Consider the following 20,271-nt stretch of genomic DNA (forward strand, 5'->3'; position numbering starts at 1 on the left):
TTGAGCCTGTTGAATGGCTATTGAAATGAGGTTATTCTATGTGTGACTTTGGGACTGTTTGAGGAAAATATTGAAGCCATAAATGACTGAAAAATGGGTAAACACAAGGGGTATGCCGCCAAATTTTCACGAGAAAGATAAATTAGCCTTTGGAATTATAGTTATATATCTTGCAAATTTAACTTGGATACACTGAAAAATGGGTTGAGGTATCTTCATGGAAGTTGTGACCTTTTGTCTAAGGTTCGAGACACTACCTAGTACATTTTGATCCGATAACCACAGCTCCAGTTATGGGCAAAATCGTGTAACCTGTTTTGTACCATTTTCATTTCCACGCACGCGCAAGTGCATTTCTCAACCATTATTGCCGTTTTGGACCGTTTAGGTGTACTTTTGTTATTTTGTTACCATTTCGGCCATTTCAGCCAATTTCTACATTCTTTTGGCCATAACGTCATTTTTTTACCGCTTTTTATTATTTTGACCATTTTCGACCGTATTCGATCGTTTATGTTATAAACTGCTATTGTATGGCCGTTTCACTTATGTGTATATAATCTGTCAATACAGATTGTGAGGCTTTTGACAGTGACGGTTAAACTCAGTGAATTGTATCGTTTTTCGTGCCAAGCTTTATCAAGTGGGTAATTGGATTGTTTATTGATGTGAAATTGTTAAAGTGCCTTGTATATGTTAAATGGATACTTAGGCGAGGGTGTACTTTATCTCACTCAACCTAAGCCCATCCTTTGTTTTGATTTCCTATGTGAGATTACATAACTTGAATATCACCCTTTTGCTGTGTACTGATGGGGGTGATTACATGACTTGAATTGAACCCTATTTGCTGTGTGCTGTTTGGGGTAAGTACTTTGTTGTGTACTTTGTTGAGAGATACCATCTATTGAGAGATCGGATATCTCAAGGCTTGGTTCCAGCCCGGTTCCAAGGATTAGACGAGCTATTCGAGCCAAGTGGGGCTTGGTCGAAGAGAGTTCCATGCTAAACTTGGGATTTAGTTCATTGTTAAAGCTTTGACGAAAGCTAAGTTATTTTGTTTCGCTCGAGCTGCTGTGTGCTATTGATTGACCAGTGGGGGTTGATAAGGTGAACGGGGAAGTGGAGTCTACAGACCATGAGTACTTTGGTTGACAGAGTGTCAACAGGCATTCAAGCTCGGGGAATTGAACTGGCTTTGGAGCCACCTGTATCCTACCATTGTGATGTTACTTTTCGGTTATTGATGTGAATTATCCTGATTTACTTGGTTAATTATGTGAGTTTACATTTTTCCCCCTGATTACTCACTAAGCATATAACTTACCCCATTCTATTTGTTTTCCTTAGCAGGGGGACGACGCGGGAATCGCTCGGGAAGGTGTTTAGTGTTTTGATTATAGATGAGTTGAATTTGTACTTGTTATAAGTTGACTAGCAAGATGTATATAGTTGTCGTGGTGGTTGTAGTTATCAGCTTTTCTAGGGTTTATTTTCTGGTACTCGTGGTATGTATGACTTGATGAACTAGTCTATGCAACTTTTGAAGCTGTAATAGAGTAAATGGAGCTTTCTTTTAGCGTGGAATCTATTTTCTCATTTTAAGTATCGAGTCCTGGCGCGAACTAGGCTGGCGTCCCGCCGATACCCTAGGGTTCGCCCTTGGGAGGAGTGGGGGCATCACAGGTGGTATCAGAGCCTGCTTTGCGTGGTCTCTGCGCAGAGTGAGTTTGGGCCAAGTGGTGAATAAGTATGAAGGACTAAGTGCTTGTTCGAGCATAAATTATGGATCATAAATGTTATAGGCCTTAAATCTTTCTCATGGTATCTGAGGACCATAGATAGGTACGTTAGGTAGGAATTTCGAATGTAGATAGTTTACTCTTGGGACTAGCCAACCCGAGATGTAAATTATCTTATTTCGGATTCTCGTGCCTGAGTACTCCAGAGTTGAGGCGCTGCTAAGTAATTGAGACTTACATTTTGGGAATATGAACAGGCTTTGTCTGGCTAGAGTGAGTACAAGAGACCAACATGCACCTTGGGAAGTGGAGTAAGAAACCGAACGGGGGTGATTTTCACTGAGTGTGGGACGACAAGTCGCATTTTCTTTCATTTTACCCTTGCATTGTCCCTACATGTCATTTACTTGTGGTATGTTAATGCCTACATATATAGTACTTACTACACTTGACTTTGTCTAACTTGAAATGTCCCTTGGTGTATATGGTGCATTATATTATGTATATTTTTGGCGTGACTTGTATATATATGTACACATTTTGATCTTTTGATTATTTCGTGCATTTTATAACTTTTCAACACTTTGATCTTGTACCATATTTTGTCCCAATTATAGAAACTATAAAACCATCAAATGGAGACTCGTGGTGGGGGTAGAGGACGAGGACAAGGAACCGAAGGGGTAACCGATGAAAATGCGAATACACAAGCCGAAACCCAGGTAGCTACAGCCTTACAGCGAATGGTTGATTTATTAGAACGAATGGTCAACCAACAGGGTCAAGGCCAAGTACACCATCCTGGAAATCATGAAGGAGAGGACCATGCCTTAGAACAGTTCCAGAAATTTCTACCGCCAAAATTTTTGGGTGGATCTAGTCCGGATATAGCGGAGAGTTGGTTGGGGTGAATGTTAAACATTTTTGCTGCGTTAGGATACTCGGAGGAACGGCAGATAGCTTTCGCCGTTTTTCAATTTGAGGGAGCGGCTCATGCCTGGTGGAATGTGATTCGAGCCAAATGGGATAGAGAGCAAACCCCATGGACATGGGTTAATTTCACTCGTGAGTTTAATGAGAAGTACTTACCGCCACTTGTTCAGGAAAGGCGAGAGGATGAGTTCATACGCTTACGTCAAGGGACTATGAGTGTGGCAGAGTATGAGACACAGTTTACCAAATTCTCTCGTTTTGCTCCAGAGTTAGTACTGACAGACCAAAGGAGAATTCGTCGGTTTGTTCAGGGTTTGAATGTTAAGATTCAAGAGGCACTGGCAGCTGCTCAATTGGAGACTTATAGTCAAGCGATTGAAAAGGCACAAAGAATTGAAAGTACTAAGAGTCAAGTAAAGGCCTTTCATGATAAGAAAAGAAGGCACCCAGATACAAGTAGTTATATTGAGGGACAGAGTTCGGGGAGCGAGCCACCACCTAAGAAGGGTTGAGGAATAGGTGGACCACGATCCACTGGGATCCCAAATCAAGGAAATGTTGAGAAAAATCAGGTAGGGAGAGAGACCCAAAGGGGTACCTCACGAAGAGGTTCGACATCAGGACCTAGAATGGCATGTGGATTTTGTGGGGCTGCTAATCACATAGAAGATAATTGTTGGAAGAAAAGACAAGTACGGAAATGCTACCGATGTGGTAGTGCTGAGCATCTGACTAGCTTTAGTACTGCCAAGTATAATTTCACCCCAACAGACTGGTTTTGTGCAGGGATGGAATATCGCTGAAAATTACTTGCTTGCCCAAGAAATTATCTCAAGCATTGGGAAACTGATGAGAGGAGGGAATGTACTTAAAAAACTATACATGTCCAAGGCATATGATCGTGTGTTGTGGTTCTTTATTGTCCAGGTGCTCAGGAAGTTTGGGTTTGGGGAAAGATTCATAGATATGGTATGGAGATTGGTATTTAATGTCTGGTTCTCTATTATTGTTAATGGAGCACCTTATCATTTTTTCAAGTCCACCAGGGGCCTTCGTCAGGGGGACCCTCTGTCACCGGCACTATTTGTTACAGGGCAAAGGTTCTATCGAGAGGTTTGAACAATCTAGCGTCACAACTAGGTTTCTTGATATTCAAACTTCCTAATGGCTGCCCTCAAATGACCCACTTGGCATTTGCAGACGATATACTAATTTTTGCTAACGAATCTACAGCTCCCCTAAAGAAGATTATGACGGTGTTAGACTCGTATCAAAAATTGTCTGGACAGCTCTTGAATGTCCAAAACAGTGGCTATCTGCCACATCCGTCCTTGTCCCATTTGAGGCAAAGGGTGATTGAGTTCATTACTGGATTCCACCAGCAACACTTCCTAGCTCGGTATTTGAGGTTTCCGCTTTACTTTGGGAGATGCAAAGCCTCATACTATGGAGAGGTGCGCCAAGCCATTATGGGTAGGATTCTATCGTAGAAATCAAAGCTTCTATCTCCGGGAGGAAAGGTGATTTTGATTAAACATGTTCTCTCATCGATTCCTAATCATTTATTATCCACTGTCGTCATACCCTCCGCTGTATTTTCGAAAATTGAGCTGGCATGTGCTGACTTCCTCTAGGGTGGTAGCCAAGAGGGGCAAAAGCATCATTGGATTGGATGACCCCAATTATGTTACCCGGTGGAGGAGGGGGGAATCGATTTTCGGAGGCTAAAAGATGATATATGGCATTCTCATGTAAGCTGTGGTGGACTTTTCAGCTAGGGATATCCCTTTGGGCAGAATTTTTGAGATCAAAATATTGCAAGCGAATGCATCCATGTCAAGTGGAGTTCAGTTCATTGGCATTGATGACATGGAAGTGAATGCTAAATGTTAGTTGACAGGTGGAACTGGAAATGAGGTGGTTGGTGCGTGGAGATTCTTGCGACTTTTGGTACGATAATTGGTTAGGAAACGGAGCCCTATATTTAAGAACCCCGTTATACCATAGCTTTCTTTTAGGGATTTAAGCACAAATGGACATTGGAATTCACAACTGGTGTCCCAAGTGTTCACAGCGAAAGTCACTTCCTGCATCTCACAACAGCCTGCCCCGGAGGGCTCGTATCCATGGTTCAAAGTCGCGGTCGCGGTCGCGGTCGCGGCCTGGAACGTTCCACATCGGTCTCGGCATATCGGTCACGGTCTCGGTGAGACGCAAATTTTAAAGCATTTAATATTCTAAAAACTGTTAATAATATAAAAAAAAGTATGCTAAACAAAAATAATAAAAAATAACAAAAGAAAATTTGTAAAATGTACTATTTTTATACATATTACACACGATAAGTACTTTTAATTATTTAAAACAATGGCATCACAAATAAAATCAAAATAACATAGACCATAATTTTAAAACTAATAATTGCAAAAGTAATATCAACCATTAACAATACAAACTAAAGATTTATTTATAGCATAAAGTTGAAATATTTTGATCAATCTCCTGCCAAAAATAAAAAGAAATCATATTACATAAAAGGTAAATAAGTAAAAAGATATACTAGTACTTTATATTTTCGTACCTGTTAATACCAAGTAGAATGACGATGTGGTTCAAAATCATCCTCATTTGTCGATGAATGGAAAAATAGATGTGGAAGTGGCAAAGGACTTTGAGTAGGTAGTGTATACGAGTTATCTGGTGTATTTACTGGATGTGAGGATTGACTAGATGTTCCATAATCATTGGACGGAACAAGTCCTGGATTGGAGATGATTTGCTGATGGTAGTATCCAAACCCTCGATAGTTAACACTATCGCTGGTACCATATGATGCAGTAGAATCATGACCATAAAATCCAATGTTATTGGAATCAAAAGAAGAACCATCATGAGACTTATCTATTTCTTTTTCATAGTATCCACTACCATGAATGCTAGTAGACCTTTCAACCTGTCCAGATCTGTCAAATGGCCGATATCCACTGTAATAGTCAGGAGTGATTCCATATGATTGGTCATAGCCATATGCCAATTGACTAGAACCACGGTTTTGACTAGATTCATGCTCATAAGTTGGGTGTATACCCAAATTTTGCATCTGATCATTGACTCCTCTATATCTTTGTGACCCTGAATGGTGAGAGAAAGTATCCTCACTTGAAAATTGAGTTAAATCATTGAGGAATTGACGTTGTGCTTCTATACCAGGACGATAGCCATGATCAGTATCTTGAGTGGCATAATAATTATCTTGTCCTTGAGCCCATGACATACCTCCTGCTTGTTGGCTATCTTGATTGTAACCACTATGCCTGAAAGAATTGTTCCCTTCATCTCCATTGTCACCATTGTCATCATCATCATTACTGCTGTCACTTTTATTTGAAGATGATGGAACAGTCTGCTTACTGGTTTGTTTAGTCTTACCTTTTTGTTTCCTACTTGAGGATTCAGCAAGACCTTTCTTATTTCTTTTGGTAATATATTGGGACAATGTATCACCAAAACCATCGTTGTCATGTTCTTGATATTCACTACTTTCTGATTCAGTTTGATGAATGCCCTTATCCAACCAATCCAGATTATCTTCAGGCAATATGGGTTGTTCATTTTCTCTTATCCAATCATCCAATATATCATCTTGGTGAAAAATATGATTCAAGTCAATTGGGTTGTAGAAATCATCAGTATCTCTTTGATGCATCAAATTTTTCACCTTCAATCGCATATTGTAATGCACAAAAACTAATTTATGCAATTTTTTAACTGCCAAACGGTTGCGTAGTTTTGTATGAATTAATGACCATGTACTCCAATTTCGCTCACAACCAGAGGATGTGCAAGTTTGACTCAATATTTTCACTGCAATATTCCTTAAATTTGGCGCATCTTCACCGTAGTTAAGCCACCATTCAGCTAAACAAACAAAGTAATAATAACATTCATTTATTATTATTATTTTAATTTTATAAAAATATTAATTGGATGTTTATGTAAGTATGAATTAAGTTGAAACCTGGTAAAGATTTTGGTAATGCTCTTGCTGCAATAGCACTTCCAAAGCCTCCCTTTTTGTCTGCAAAAATTTTGATCTACAAAAATAATGTATATACAAGTGTTAAAATTTTAAAATTTGTTGATTCATATAAATAAATAAAATAATCAAAAGAATACCTCATTTATTGAATCAACTTGTGCATCTAAATTTGGCTCCAACTTTGCAATGACGTTCTTTAACCCTCTTCGAACTTCATCCAGATTAAACTCACAAGTTCCAGAATATTGAAGGATCGGGTTCAAAAAATATGCTAAATACAATAAAATAACAAAATTAGAAAATAAATAAATAAATAAATAAATATTACATATTTAAATTGGATGTAATATTTTAAATTACCTGCCGCATGTAAATCCCGATGAAGTTGATTGTACCATCTATTATCAATCACTTCCCAAATTGTTTTCCAAGATTTCACCGACTTTTGAATAGCCATTTTTGCTCTATCCATTGCCTCATAAATAATTGGCAATGTTGGCTTATTATCTTGATCAATAGTTTTTAAAACTTTGACCAGAGGCTCCATTATTGCACACACATTTCTAACTTTTTTCCAAAACTTCTCTGACAATATCAACTCAGCTACTTTAATAGCTTCTGCTTTTCTCTTGGTAGTGTTATTAAACTCTGCCCATTCATCTGAGGTGCACATTCTTTTCAGTTCTGTACAATGCCGAAGAAGACTTTCCATAGAAATGAATTCAGTTGCAAATCTAGTGATACCTGGACGTAGCAGTTCCCTTTTTTTTGTATATGTCTTCATCAGATTCACTACTTTGTCACTGTTATATATGAAACTTGTTATCTTCTTCCCCTGAGCAATAGTTTCTTTTACATTATCCATTTTGCCAATATCCTCCAACATCAAATCTATACAATGCGCAGCGCAAGGTGACCAGAAAAGATTTTTTCTTTTTTTCATCAACAGTTGTCCAGCAGCTTTCATACTAGATTCACTATCTGTCACAACTTGCACAACATTTTTTTCCCCCACAACCTCTACTACCTCATCCATTAACTTGAAAATATATTCAGCAGTTTTCTTAATATTGGTACAATCAACTGAACTATGGTATATCATGTGCCTATCACAGTATACCATAAAATTTATTATTGGATGTTTTGTACGAGTGCTCCACCCATCACACATAAGTGTACAACCAAAAGTTGAAAATTTATCATAAATATCTCCAAGATATTTCTCAAGCTCTTCAAATTCTTCATCTAAATATTCATTTCCAATTTGATAAGCTGAAGGGCCTTTAATACCAGAACCAACTTTGGCAATTTCATCAATCATCGATTGATAATAAGGATTGTCAGCTGCATGAAATGGTATAGCATTGAAATGAAAAAACTTTGAAACTGCCTTACCAACTCTTTTTATATTTTCCTTCGCAAACATTGATTTGACTGATTTTTGTTTCGAAGGAAACATATGTGAGTCAATTCCTCTGCTTGTCATTTCATCTGCTTGTCTGACACTGAAATTACGTGACAATCCTCTTTTATTTTCGGAAGTCGTTGGGTTTGAAGTGCCAACATCCATATTCCCTAAAATTCACAATATTTAACAAATAAAAAATGAATGACTAAATTGCAAATTTATGTAATTATATTTAATAAAATAGTATCAAATTTGTTATAATATTTTAGTTTACAAATCATACCTGACATAAACATAGAAGGTCGACTCCCAGATACCGAATGCCTTCGTTGTTCGTCTAAAAATTGCAAGTATTGGCTCTCTCTAATTGCTTGCTTCATTTGTTTTTTTTCCAACGCCATCCGACTTTCTTCATCAATTTCAAAAAAGACTTCATCCTCCTCGTCGCCAACCATGTTGAAATTACCATGCATACTTTCTTGTTGGAAAGAATTCAATATTTCTTCTTTTTTCTGTTTTATTGTAGCTCTTTGAATCTTACCAATCTTTAGATGCATTTTCATTAAATCTCTAACTTCACTTGAGGCCCTTGGACAAGGCTCAACTTGTCCTATGACATGACCGACATGTTCTTTCAACCTTGTAATGCCACCATGCATTATTTTTCCACAATAATTGCATCTCACAATTTTTCTATTCCCTCCCACGGGTTTACCATGTTCCCAACTAATATCCTTGCTCGTCATTGTAACTATTACACATATCAATATAAATGGTTAATACATCACAAAATAATTAAAGATATATGAAAAAAATACAACAAGCAGTTTCTAACATTTTGTAATTATAATAATTTATTTCTATTATATTAGTAAGTTAAACATCTAATCTATAATGTAAACCTGCAACAATGATCATTTTTTCATTTATTATAAGAACTTCGGCATTTTGTTTGTTGATGGGTGATTAACTTAAACATATAATTTAGCTCTCCATCTTCCTATAGTTTTTAGTTCATGATCATGATCACCAGGATGATTATGTATTATAATAAGTTGGAAGATAATACTAAATGTCCCTCTCTATTAGCACAAAAATATACACGTACAGTGGAAGCAATTCTCATATCTCTCCAATTTCTTTGTTAACCATCGTCATATATATATATATAAGCAGATTGAAACAACTGTCAAAAGAAAGATCATAAGCAGCATTACCAAGCCACAGCTTCACAGGGCAAGAAGGCAAACAATTAGTTTAAGTTAAGTGGGTCGACATTTTCGAAATTTTCTTATTTTACCGCTGCAGAATTCAATGAACTACACTGGCTACAACCTCGTACATGTTAATTATCGAGATTTCGAGCTTAATGAAGCTCCAAAATCCAGAACAATTCGAAAAGTTTCAGCACTGCATCGATTTCCCAAATCACATGCATGTTCGTTCAAAAGCCGAAGAAGCATCTACTATATATACTTTTCTTTTCCCTTCTCTTCAACTTATAATTTTCTGGATTGGGATTTTGGGTTACTTATAGCTGCTGCCTATTCTTGGAGTCTTGGGTCTTATGTGAAAGAGGAGGGATTTCCTTTTTCTTTTTTTTTTATTTTTTATAATCTTTCTATAGCATCAAATTTTTCTTTGTTTTTTTCCAGCGGGCCGCAGGGTAATTAATTGCCAATTACCTACTGCAATTTATTTGTCAGCCTCATTTCTTCTAGATAACCAAACTGCACCGTCATTAACTCTCGATATCAATCAATGACGACGAATTGGACTGAGTAAAAACCTACTCAGTCAGGCCGATTGCAGGCCAAATAACAAAGGATTTCTATTCCGCATGCATTGGGCGCCATGCCATGCTTAATCAATCAATGCTGCTGCTTTCTTAACCTTATACCTTGATATCTATGCTCTTCTCTTTCAAGTCCTCACCTTAATATATACATACATACATATAACTAGACATGATTTTTCACTCACTTTGCTACCTAGTCGTCCAAGAATTACAAAAGTTTTTGTTTTATACATAAGGATTACTAAATTTATAGAGGAAAAATTATTCTTGGAAAAAAGAATAATTTAGTAAGCATAGCAATGGATTAGTAAGCAAAGTACAAATCTAACCTCCAAGATTGCTAACCATTAAAAAGCCGGAAAAAAGACAAGAAATTTACTCACGCTTTGGAGTCACTTGTGAATCAACCTGGTAATTTCCACCTGGGGATACCTATCAGCAGGAGGGAAGAGCAGGACGGCCAGCTATTCAACAATCTGTATATTCATATCATAAGTGAAACGACTGTCTTGGAAACCTACAGTTGGCCCTTGTAATGGATCAGTTTCTTTTAATAACTCTAATGTCTTAGAGCACCTTACAAGCAGAATATCTGAAGGTACAATAAGAAAATCAATTACCTGCTGAAGCTTGACAAGGCAAGGGAGAACAAGGCAAAAAGGACATGAATCACAACCATCTGGGTTATCTCTGTGAAGGTATGGCCAAATGACTCCATTGGGCACTATCTTTTTGCAACATTCTACTTTGTTTCAGAGGGCGGAATTCCAAAGCTCGGCAAGAAGACAGAGTTAATCGGCAAGAAGACAGAGTTTACCATGAAGAAGAATTGAAGGAAACGGAAGGGATTACTACGTTCTGCAACACTACTAGTCCAATAATTTAGTAAAGTGAACGTGGACCCTTCAAAGTATAGTGAAAGTACTGCCTTCACTTTAACGTGGAAAAGAAAACATTTCCTTTCACGTGATAGTACTGTGTCCCTTTTGCTTTTTTTTCTATAGATTTTTTGTTAAATTCACCTTGACTCGGGATGACTCGGGGTGACTCGGGGTGACTCGACCGTGACAACCCGTCGCGGTGACGTCTCGGCCGATTTCTCGGCGAGACGAGTATCTCGGTCTCGAATCGTCGCGGTATCGTCTCGGCCTAGGCCGAGACGGTTACGACTCGGCCGAGACGTCTCGGTCTCGGCCGAGTCTTCGAACCATGCTCGTATCGGGATGAGCTAGTATGGATGCCAATACTGTCGGGCAAATTCTCATTGGCATCTACTTTCCAAGAGGTGAGGCAAGCTCATAACCCTTCTCTGGTTTTCTCTTATATTTGGGAGTGTCAGCTCCCAATAAACATTTCCTTTTTTATGCTGTGCCTGTTGATGGGGCGATTACCTATAGATGATGTATTATGTAGGTTGGGTTTCCAATTGCCTTCAAAATGCTTTTGTTGTGTATTACATATGGGTGAATCTGTGGAGCATGTGTTTTCTACAGGACAAGTAGCTATAGGGGGTATGGAACTTTTTCAAAAGTGCTTGCGAAATTCCGATGTTGCTACCTAATGTTCGGGCTTGACTACTTGATTGGTGGCTACCTACGAAAACGTCGAACACGAGAAGGTTCGTATTAACTACTTTACCAAGTTTCATATGTTGGAGCATTTGGAAGGCAAGAAATAAGGCGGTTTTTGAGGGTGTCCAAGTACGTAGTGAAGATGTCTGCCTAGCTGTTTTCAAGGACGTAAAGTTGGCCTGTGAGATGCAGTTTAAGCAAAGTATTGACATGTTGGCATTTCACCATTTCTACGAGGTTATTTCTTCCTCATCACCTCGGTTGGGTTGCAAGTTAGTTCGATGGAAGGGGGAGGGTGCTTTGACATTAAACACTGATGGATGCTCTAAGGGAAATCCAGGAGAGAGTGGTGGAGAAGGGATCCTACGAGATGCTAATGGGCATTTGTTAGTGGCTTATTCCACGTTCCTGGGATAGTGGCTTATTCCACGTTCCTGGGACAGGGCACTAGCTTACGTGCAAAAACTTTAGCGATATTGATTGGCCTTCGTCTCTACTATCAAAAGGGGTATATCTGGGTCCGATTGCAATCTGACTCGGTATTAATGGAAATTCTCCAGCGACACTTTTCTGCCCTTGGCACATTCGCAGGGAAGTACATCAAATTTGGCAATTACTAGCGGATCCCTCTAGGTTCTCACACTGCTTCCGAGAAACCAATAACATGGCAGGCATACTATCTAATATGGGCCCACTCACCCGCTAGAACAAATTCGGGTGTATGAGCAGTCTTCCATGCTACCTCAGTTTGCGTGGGGGAGAATTCTGGATCGACATACTAGGTATGCCATCTAGGCGAAGTATTAAAATATCTAGATAGACTACTAAGTTGAGGTCCAGCCTAGTCCCCCTCATGTAACTTTGTGGTACATGAATAAATATCGGGGTGGCACGCACCCCGTGCACGGGATTAGCCAAAAAAATTGAAATTTGCAATAAAATGAAAATATTTTAATTTTTAAGCTTTTGCTTTTTGAAATAATTAGAAAAAGCATATTATTAATTTTAATTTTGATGTAAACTTGTACATGACACGGGTTAGAATACTAATTTAGTAGCGCGTGAAAGAACACAAACAAGTTCATCTAAGACTTTATTTCGTATTAAATATTGAAACAATATAAATTTAAAATTAATTTTTTGCTGTTAAGATCTTTTACTATTAAGGAGTAGTAATCCTTACCGTAGTCTTATGTACTTGAGATCAGCTACATATCCCCTTTCTTATTTTTTTCCCCTCTATTTGATTAATAAAATTAGGGCAAGCGTTTCTCCCTCATATACGGAGTTTGCAACTTACAAAAAAAAAATATGCAATTAATTTTGAAGGCATCCCTCCCTCGATGTACACAAACTTGAGCCCTGTCTACCTTGATGTCCCAAATTAATGCTATAACCATATCAAACAAGAAGGCTAAGTCATTTTTTATGCTACAACTTTCCTTTGTCCATAGTACTTATGTATTTGTTTGGGATTGTCTGGGGAAGAGGGCGCGTGACGCTTTGGGGGCATAGGATATGGATCCACTAGATTTTCTTTTCTTGTTTTTTTTCGATTGATTCTAATGATTTCTGCTTTGTATTATATTTTTCTTTCATTTCTTGTGATTAAATTAAGGATCTAGATAGTTATAAAGTTCTTAGTAAATCGCTTCTCCCCTCTATCATTACAAACTCAAGTGATGTGTTAGATATGGCTTGTGGTTAATATTGATTTTTCTCAAGTGATAAACCTAAAAATAATCTACAAATAATGCTCAACATCAGAAATAAATTATATTGCATTAAATATTACAAATCGTGGGACACAATACCAAAGCTCGGACTTGTTAACAAAACGCCAAGTAAGTGAAGGAGACTTAGTACGAGTCAATTTGCTCCCTCATCTATTGTTATAAAGTTGAAATAGTCCATGACCATTATTATAAGCCAATTTAGTCCCTTAACTAATTTATTAAACCGACATAGTCACTCACTTATATTTATGTGTCCAATTTAGTCCTTATTTGACTGATTCATCAAATTTATCAACTTTATGCACTGACAACCAATGGCAGGATAGAAAATCCAACCATAGCTCTTACTAAAACAATAATAAAACAGATATTTGTCTAGAAATCAGCAACTGAAGTGAATCATATAGACACCAAAATAGTTGAGGGACTAAATTTTAGCCATAACAAAGTTTAAGGATTATTTTGACTTTTTAAAAAATAGTTGAGGGACTAAACTAACTTATAATAAATTTCAGAAACTATTTTAGCTTTAGCAAACTAGTTTAGGGACTAAATTGGAGTGGTGCTCCACTCACAGTACTAGCTTATTGGTTGCAGAGCTCTGAGTAGGTCATCATGTCTCTAGAAACATTCCCTAGCTTCGTGTCGGTGCATACGATAGACACTTATGGCTTGTTACATTTTGAGGGTGTGAAGTCGGTGAACTTGATTTTTTTTTTCTTTTTTTCAAACGATAAGAAGTCGGTGAACTTGTTACTGGACTATTCTTGCTGATTGTTGAAGCATTTAAGCTTCTAAGCTTTTGATATAGTCGGTTCCAGTCCAACAGTTAACACCAATATGCATGTACATAAACATAAAAGGAATATTGTTTACTTTATTCAAAGGAAAAAGAAGCCTATTTTAGGCTCTTTTTACCACATCTCGGACCCATAAATAAATATATATACATGTGTTTATATATGTATGTATACATATATATATATATACATATATATGTAATTATATGTATGTATATATGTGAGAATTGTGGAGGCTATACGGTACGCTTCTGTGTAAACGCTGACTATAGCGTGTCACTATTGGTTGCTGTACCGAAGACCGAAGACAAGATTCGTACCAAAAATAAAAAGGAAAAAGATAACAAGATATTCGAGGGACCTGAATAGAAATTTGGAGAGTGCCGTTTTGATACAATGATTAGAATGTTTCTTGTTTTTCAATTCTCTATTTTGATTTTTCAAAGTCACCAAATAAAGTTGTCCTGTTCAGTTGCTTGCAGCATTTATAAAGGCCATATGCAAGAAATTTGTGCATCCCGCTTTGCTTGCTGGTGAAGACTGTTTCTAATGGGAATGAATGTCATCCAATTTTTGACTGTAGTCCCATTTATCTATGTCCCGTGAATGAGTGCTGGCTTCGTTTAAATCTCCCACCCATAACAAGATGGGTTTTCCCTCGTGTTTTCTCCAGCATCTTTCCCTTTCCGTTTTTCTTTGTTTCTCTCTTCCAACATTCTTTCTTCTTACTTTAAAGGTTTTTATTCTCAGTTCTTGGATTAAAGATATGAATGAAACTATTGCAAAAGACTAGGCGGAGTCTACCAGAGTATACATAGGTTAATCTCCAATTAGTCAATATAAATTTCAGAGAAAATATTTTAGCTAATTTCATTGTTAAACTTTCGTTAAGGAGAAACTAATAATTTAATTTGGGGTGAAAAAAGTATAATGAAAGTTGGCTTAAGTGATGCGCCTTTGATTGACCTAATTCTTCTGTACTCCAAAAAAGAACCAACTTTGTTCAAAAACAAATAGTTTAATCCAGGACAGACATTATAAAAACAAGTACATCGATGGCACTCTAATACCAAGTTGGCTCTATTCCATTTTAATTGCTAAATTCCTACCTTATTACCTTTTCTTCATTTTTTGTTTATACATAGTTTAGGAGATTTTAAAGTCTCCAGGCATGCCACTGGTAAAGGTCTTCTAATGGTATTTAGAATGGCTTGCATATTAATCAACAAGTGTGGGTGAATTTCAAACACCTGATTATCGTGTTGGCCTCAGACACGAGGAAACCAACCAAAAGAACGTATTGTACACTATTGATACGAACAATTCCCAGTCACAATTTGTCCTCTTGCTGTTACACAGCACATTTGAGGCGTAAAATTGTCATTTCACTCCATGCACCGCACTGTACTAGTATAAAAACCATCGAAGCCAGGCTCAAGATCACCTTAACCCAACCAACGTGCATGAATTTGCATTGAAATCGTCCTCCCCTTGCAAACTCTGTTTTAGAGGGAGGAAAAAAGAAAAAAGAAAAAAAAAAGAGAGATATACTCTGTGAGTTTTAGAAAGAGAAAAAACACACAATGATAAAACTTTTAGTAGTAGTGCTCTCAATTCTATGTATCTTCTCTTTAGCTTACAGCTGCCCGCCTTCAGACAGGGCAGCATTGCTAGCCATCAAAGCTGCCCTAAATGAGCCCTACTTGGGCATTTTCAAGTCGTGGACGGGCACTGATTGTTGCATGAACTGGTACGGAGTGAGTTGTGACCCGGAGGTTCACCGAGTCACCGAGATCAACCTCCGCGGTGTATCAGAAGACTCCATCTTCAAAATGGCTCATCGGACCGGTTACATGAGCGGAACAATCTCGCGAGCAATATGCCGGCTTAATAGGCTTTCGAGCCTAGCCATAGCTGATTGGAAGGGCATTTCCGGCACAATCCCATCATGCATTACGTCTCTACCTAGCCTAAGAATCCTTGACTTGGTCGGAAACAAGCTCACTGGTGGACTTCCGACTGATATTGGTCAACTGAGTGGACTCACCATGCTAATTGTGGCAGATAATCAACTCACTGGGAGGTTGCCGAGGTCATTAACGAACTTATCTTCATTAACGCATTTAGATCTACGTAATAACTTTATTAGAGGTACAATTCCCAGACATTTTGGGAAATTAAGAATGCTAAGCCGTGCTTTGCTAAGCCGAAATCGACTTCATGGGAAAATCCCAAAGTCAATTTCTCACATTCATCGGCTTTCGGATTTAGATCTTTCGCTGAACCGACTTTCGGGCAGGATACCACCTTCACTAGGCAAAATGGCCGTTTTGGCCACGTTAAATCTTGGTGGCAACAATATTTCTGGTACCATCCCCATAACTTTGATTACTTCGCGAATCTGGACTTTAAATTTGAGCAAAAATGCACTTGAAGGTAATATTCCTGACACATTTGATCGAAGGTCATATTTTGCAGTTCTTGATTTATCGTATAATCAGCTCAAAGGAACCATTCCCAAGTCTCTAGTGTCCGCTAGCTTCATTGGCTACCTTGACCTCAGCCATAACCACCTTTGCGGTCTGATTCCAGAGGGCTCCCCGTTCGATCATCTTGAAGCATCGTCGTTTGTGTACAACGACTGTCTTTGTGGGAAGCCACTTAGAGATTGCTAAGCAAAAGTAGTTTATAAAGTTAATTACTATCCGATACATATTATGGAGCTGTTTTTTTTTTTATTTTCTTTTTGACGTTAATTCTTGTATGTTGAAAATGTCTGTACTAATGACTTACTATATATGCTATAATACATTAGTTAGCTAAATGTGGTTTTTATTTTTTCATGATGTTGTGGGGTTTGAAGGATTTATATCTTTTTTAAATGTCCAATCGGCATATCAGTTTGAATGTGAGGTCATGGTCGTCACGAAAAAAGAAAAAGAAAAAGAAAAAAAATGCCCTTTCAAATTTTCAGTTGATTTGGATAAATATTCACTTCAAACGCCTGTGAATAATATAGTTAAATCATTTTCCGCTGTCACCACTACAAAGATGAGACGAAAATGAAATAATCATAGGCCTACAACAGTTGCAATTTTGAAGTAGGACAATTTCATTGAACAAATTCTGTAAAGCAAGCTTTTTATTTGTTTTTTATTTTTTTATATGTAGAGCAAGTTATTAATCAGTTTACAAAGACTTCACTTAATTAATTCAAGTGCGAATTGCTGATTATCTAGCGAGTTGACAACAAAGAGGATCATGATGACGACGTGATTTTGTTGGATCAAGGTCCTGGGGAACCATTTGAGTCAATTGTCGAGCACAATTTGACAGCCTAGATTGGGTGGTTTAGTCTTGTCCGTTAAGCTTATACTTCGGAAAAAAAAAAAAATTTTCCAAATTGACGAATCAGATGAAGGCCACATGAGCTCAACTCCTTATGAGCCCGTCAGCTATTTTCTTGTAAATTTCAAAGTTTTAAACACGGAGGGTTAAGTGAATTGGATGAGTTTCCAATTAATGATTCAAACCAGTTTAACCCTGTTCAAATTTTTTAATTATTTTATTTTTTATGTAAATTGGATGATTTTTTTTAAAAAAAAAATAGTGTGAACCGGTTCAAAAGTTTAATTTGTTATTGGGTCGACCAGTTCTTGATTTGGTTTAACTAGTTCAGATAATTTTCTGCATTGAGTATTGAATCGGGTCAGTGTCATTACTAATTCGTAGTTCGACTAGTTAAACTAATCGGCCTGGTCCAATTTTCACAACGCTGGCTGTAATTGCCTCCAATAATTGTCAAAATGCTCTCCGTATTTTCGTCATCCTAATTCAAAATAGACCCTAAGCCAATCCTAATTCAGGTTATCTTTTCGAACAGTGCACACGAATTAAATGTTATAGGTTCACTGTTCAAAATTCTTGAAGTTCTCAAATTAAGTGTTGAGAGAATATCTACTAAACTATTCAAAAGAATAATAAATTGATACATTTGATACTACCTCATAGGTTCACTGGTTGTAATTGCGTCCAATCTTTTGTTAGCAATACCAGCATTCTTATGCATATAATTTTATTGAAGTTCTACTATTATTCTTTCTTTAATTGGAAAAATCTGCCATAGAGGATCTAAATAAGTGATATTTCCAATGCTGTGATGTATATTTATGACATTAGAGAACTAAGTTCTGCTTGTAACTAAAAATAACGTTTGTTCTCGAAAATTTGAACCTTTTTTTATGATGAACCCGTGCAGGAGGAGAGAAAGGGATGCTAATTCCAATTTATTAATAAAATTTGGAGGGAACAAAAATCTGATCTCCAACAAGTACATGACAAAAAAAAATTAAACATTACATTTTGAAAAAGATGGTAAACCTAACTTACCAACTCTTAAGTCTCCTCTAGCTAACCTAGGAACACACAACCACATGTATGATAGTAATATACAATATGGTCCCCGAAATTCATATCTTTAAAAGCATGTATATGATAATGATATACAAGACGATCTACAAATTCAGCATGGAGAAAATTCCACAAATAATGTGCATGTCCTAAAAGATTGTGGCATATACATTCAAATTTTAAACATTACTGATTTTGTTTTTCAGAGGCGGAGGTGGCTTCTCCTCTGGAGAGAGTGGTAGCACTAAAGAAGGGCTTGGTAGAGCCTCAAGACTTGTAATGATATGTGGATCAATCATTATGGTGGACTGATAGGCAATCATTATGGTAGGCAATCACAGGAACCAAGGAATGAAAAAGAAGCAGCAGCCAAGCAAGATCGTGGACCGAGGATCGAAGTAGAGGACCAAATAGCATTGGCGATACAACAAATGACCAATATCTTAATTGGATTGGTAGAGCAACAAGGCCAAGCTCCAGTGAATCAGTCTAGGAACCCTGAGATAGGAGAAGATAGGGCCCTAGAGCATTTTCAAAAGGTTTCTCCACTGAAGTTCTTTGGAAGGCCTGATCCAGAAACAGCTGAACATTGGTAGGAGACGATGATTAATATCTTTGCAACTTTGAACTACATGGAGGAAAGGTAGGTGAACTTTGCTGTATTTCAATTCGAAGAGCCGACACGGGCATGGTAGAATGTTATTAGGGCAAAATGGGATAGAGAACAAATTGCATGGATTCGGGTAAACTTTATAAGGGAGTTTAATGAGAAATACCTCCTACCTTTGGTCCAAGAGAAGAGAGAGGACGATTTCATTAGGTTATGTTAGGGAACCCTGAGTGTAGCTGAATATGAAACACAATTCACTAAATTGTGCAAATTTGCTCCGGAATTGGTGGTTACGGAGCGGAGGTGGTCAAGTAGGAAAAAGGCAACAAGAGGGAATTCCTCGAGAAGGCCCAAAAATGGCACCTCGCTTAGCTTGTGGATACTACGGGAAGACAAATCACACTGAGGATGATTGCTAAAGGAAGGGGCGAAAGTGCTTAGTTTGTGAGAGTGCCGACCATCAAATTAGCAACTGCCCGAGGAAGCAACAACGGGGGAATAATGCTCAACTAGGGGATAAAACTACCCTTAGACAAGCTAATGAAAGAGGGAACATACCAAGAGTGCTAGCGTCAGTATACGCCATAGACAAGCAACAGGCTCTAGAGTCATTTGAGACAATGGAAGGTAAAAATTTCGAGGATGAAATTTTCTTAAGAGGGAGAGAGTGTGAGGACCCGAAAATTATTTTAAATTTTGTCCTATTTTTGGAAAATTAATTATATTTCCATTTAATTTTACTTTACATGCTTATTTGCTTGTTGATTTTCTTGGTTCAATCAAGATTTTTCTCTTTTCCTTTTATAATTTTTGATGCATGTTAAGTTTCGTAGAGTATTGTAGTAGTTTGACTGACTAGTGAGATGTGTGCATTATATTTGGTGGATGAGAACAAGTGTGGTACTAGAGGGAGTATGTGATTAAAAGTGTATTAGAGAAACCTTAGTTATTTTGGAGATTAGAGACAAATAAGAGAGACAAAGAGATAGGCTTGAACCATGTGCTGCCATTTGTCACTCATTCCTCAAAGTTTGACTAGGGCCTTTTGACCAAAACCTAGTCCTTGCTCTTATCTTGGAAAATTGAAGAAAAATCCATCATATTCCTTGCTCCTCTTGGCCGACTTTCTTAAGCTAGAAAAGAGAGAAAACTTCTTCAAGTTTCAACTTGATTCCTAGCAAGATTTTGTGGGAAAATCAACCTCAAACCCTAAATCCAACCACA

General features: G+C 37.6%; 1 protein-coding gene across 2 annotated transcripts; it reads left to right on the forward strand.

Annotated features, from left to right (window-relative positions):
• Positions 1-15,497: 15,497 nt before the first annotated feature.
• On the forward strand, positions 15,498-16,900 carry LOC113701150 (uncharacterized). 2 transcript variants are annotated; one of them, XM_027221675.2, is made up of 2 exons: positions 15,498-16,394; positions 16,506-16,900. In XM_027221675.2, the coding sequence occupies exons 1-2, from the start codon at positions 15,611-15,613 to the stop codon at positions 16,700-16,702; spliced, it is 981 nt and encodes a 326-aa protein (XP_027077476.2). In that variant the 5' UTR covers positions 15,498-15,610; the 3' UTR covers positions 16,703-16,900. The 2 variants fall into 2 exon arrangements, with proteins under 2 accessions (XP_027077476.2, XP_027077469.2); XM_027221668.2 differs by having other exon boundaries at positions 15,498-16,900.
• The last annotated feature ends 3,371 nt before the right edge of the window (positions 16,901-20,271 follow it).

This window comes from Coffea arabica, chromosome 1c (assembly GCF_036785885.1).
Source record: "Coffea arabica cultivar ET-39 chromosome 1c, Coffea Arabica ET-39 HiFi, whole genome shotgun sequence".
Classification (NCBI taxonomy): Eukaryota; Viridiplantae; Streptophyta; class Magnoliopsida; order Gentianales; family Rubiaceae; genus Coffea; species Coffea arabica.

Bases quoted from the DNA above. Each gene is read 5' to 3' on its own strand.
- LOC113701150 (XM_027221668.2), top strand. From the start codon at position 15,611: ATGATAAAACTTTTAGTAGTAGTGCTCTCAATTCTATGTATCTTCTCT.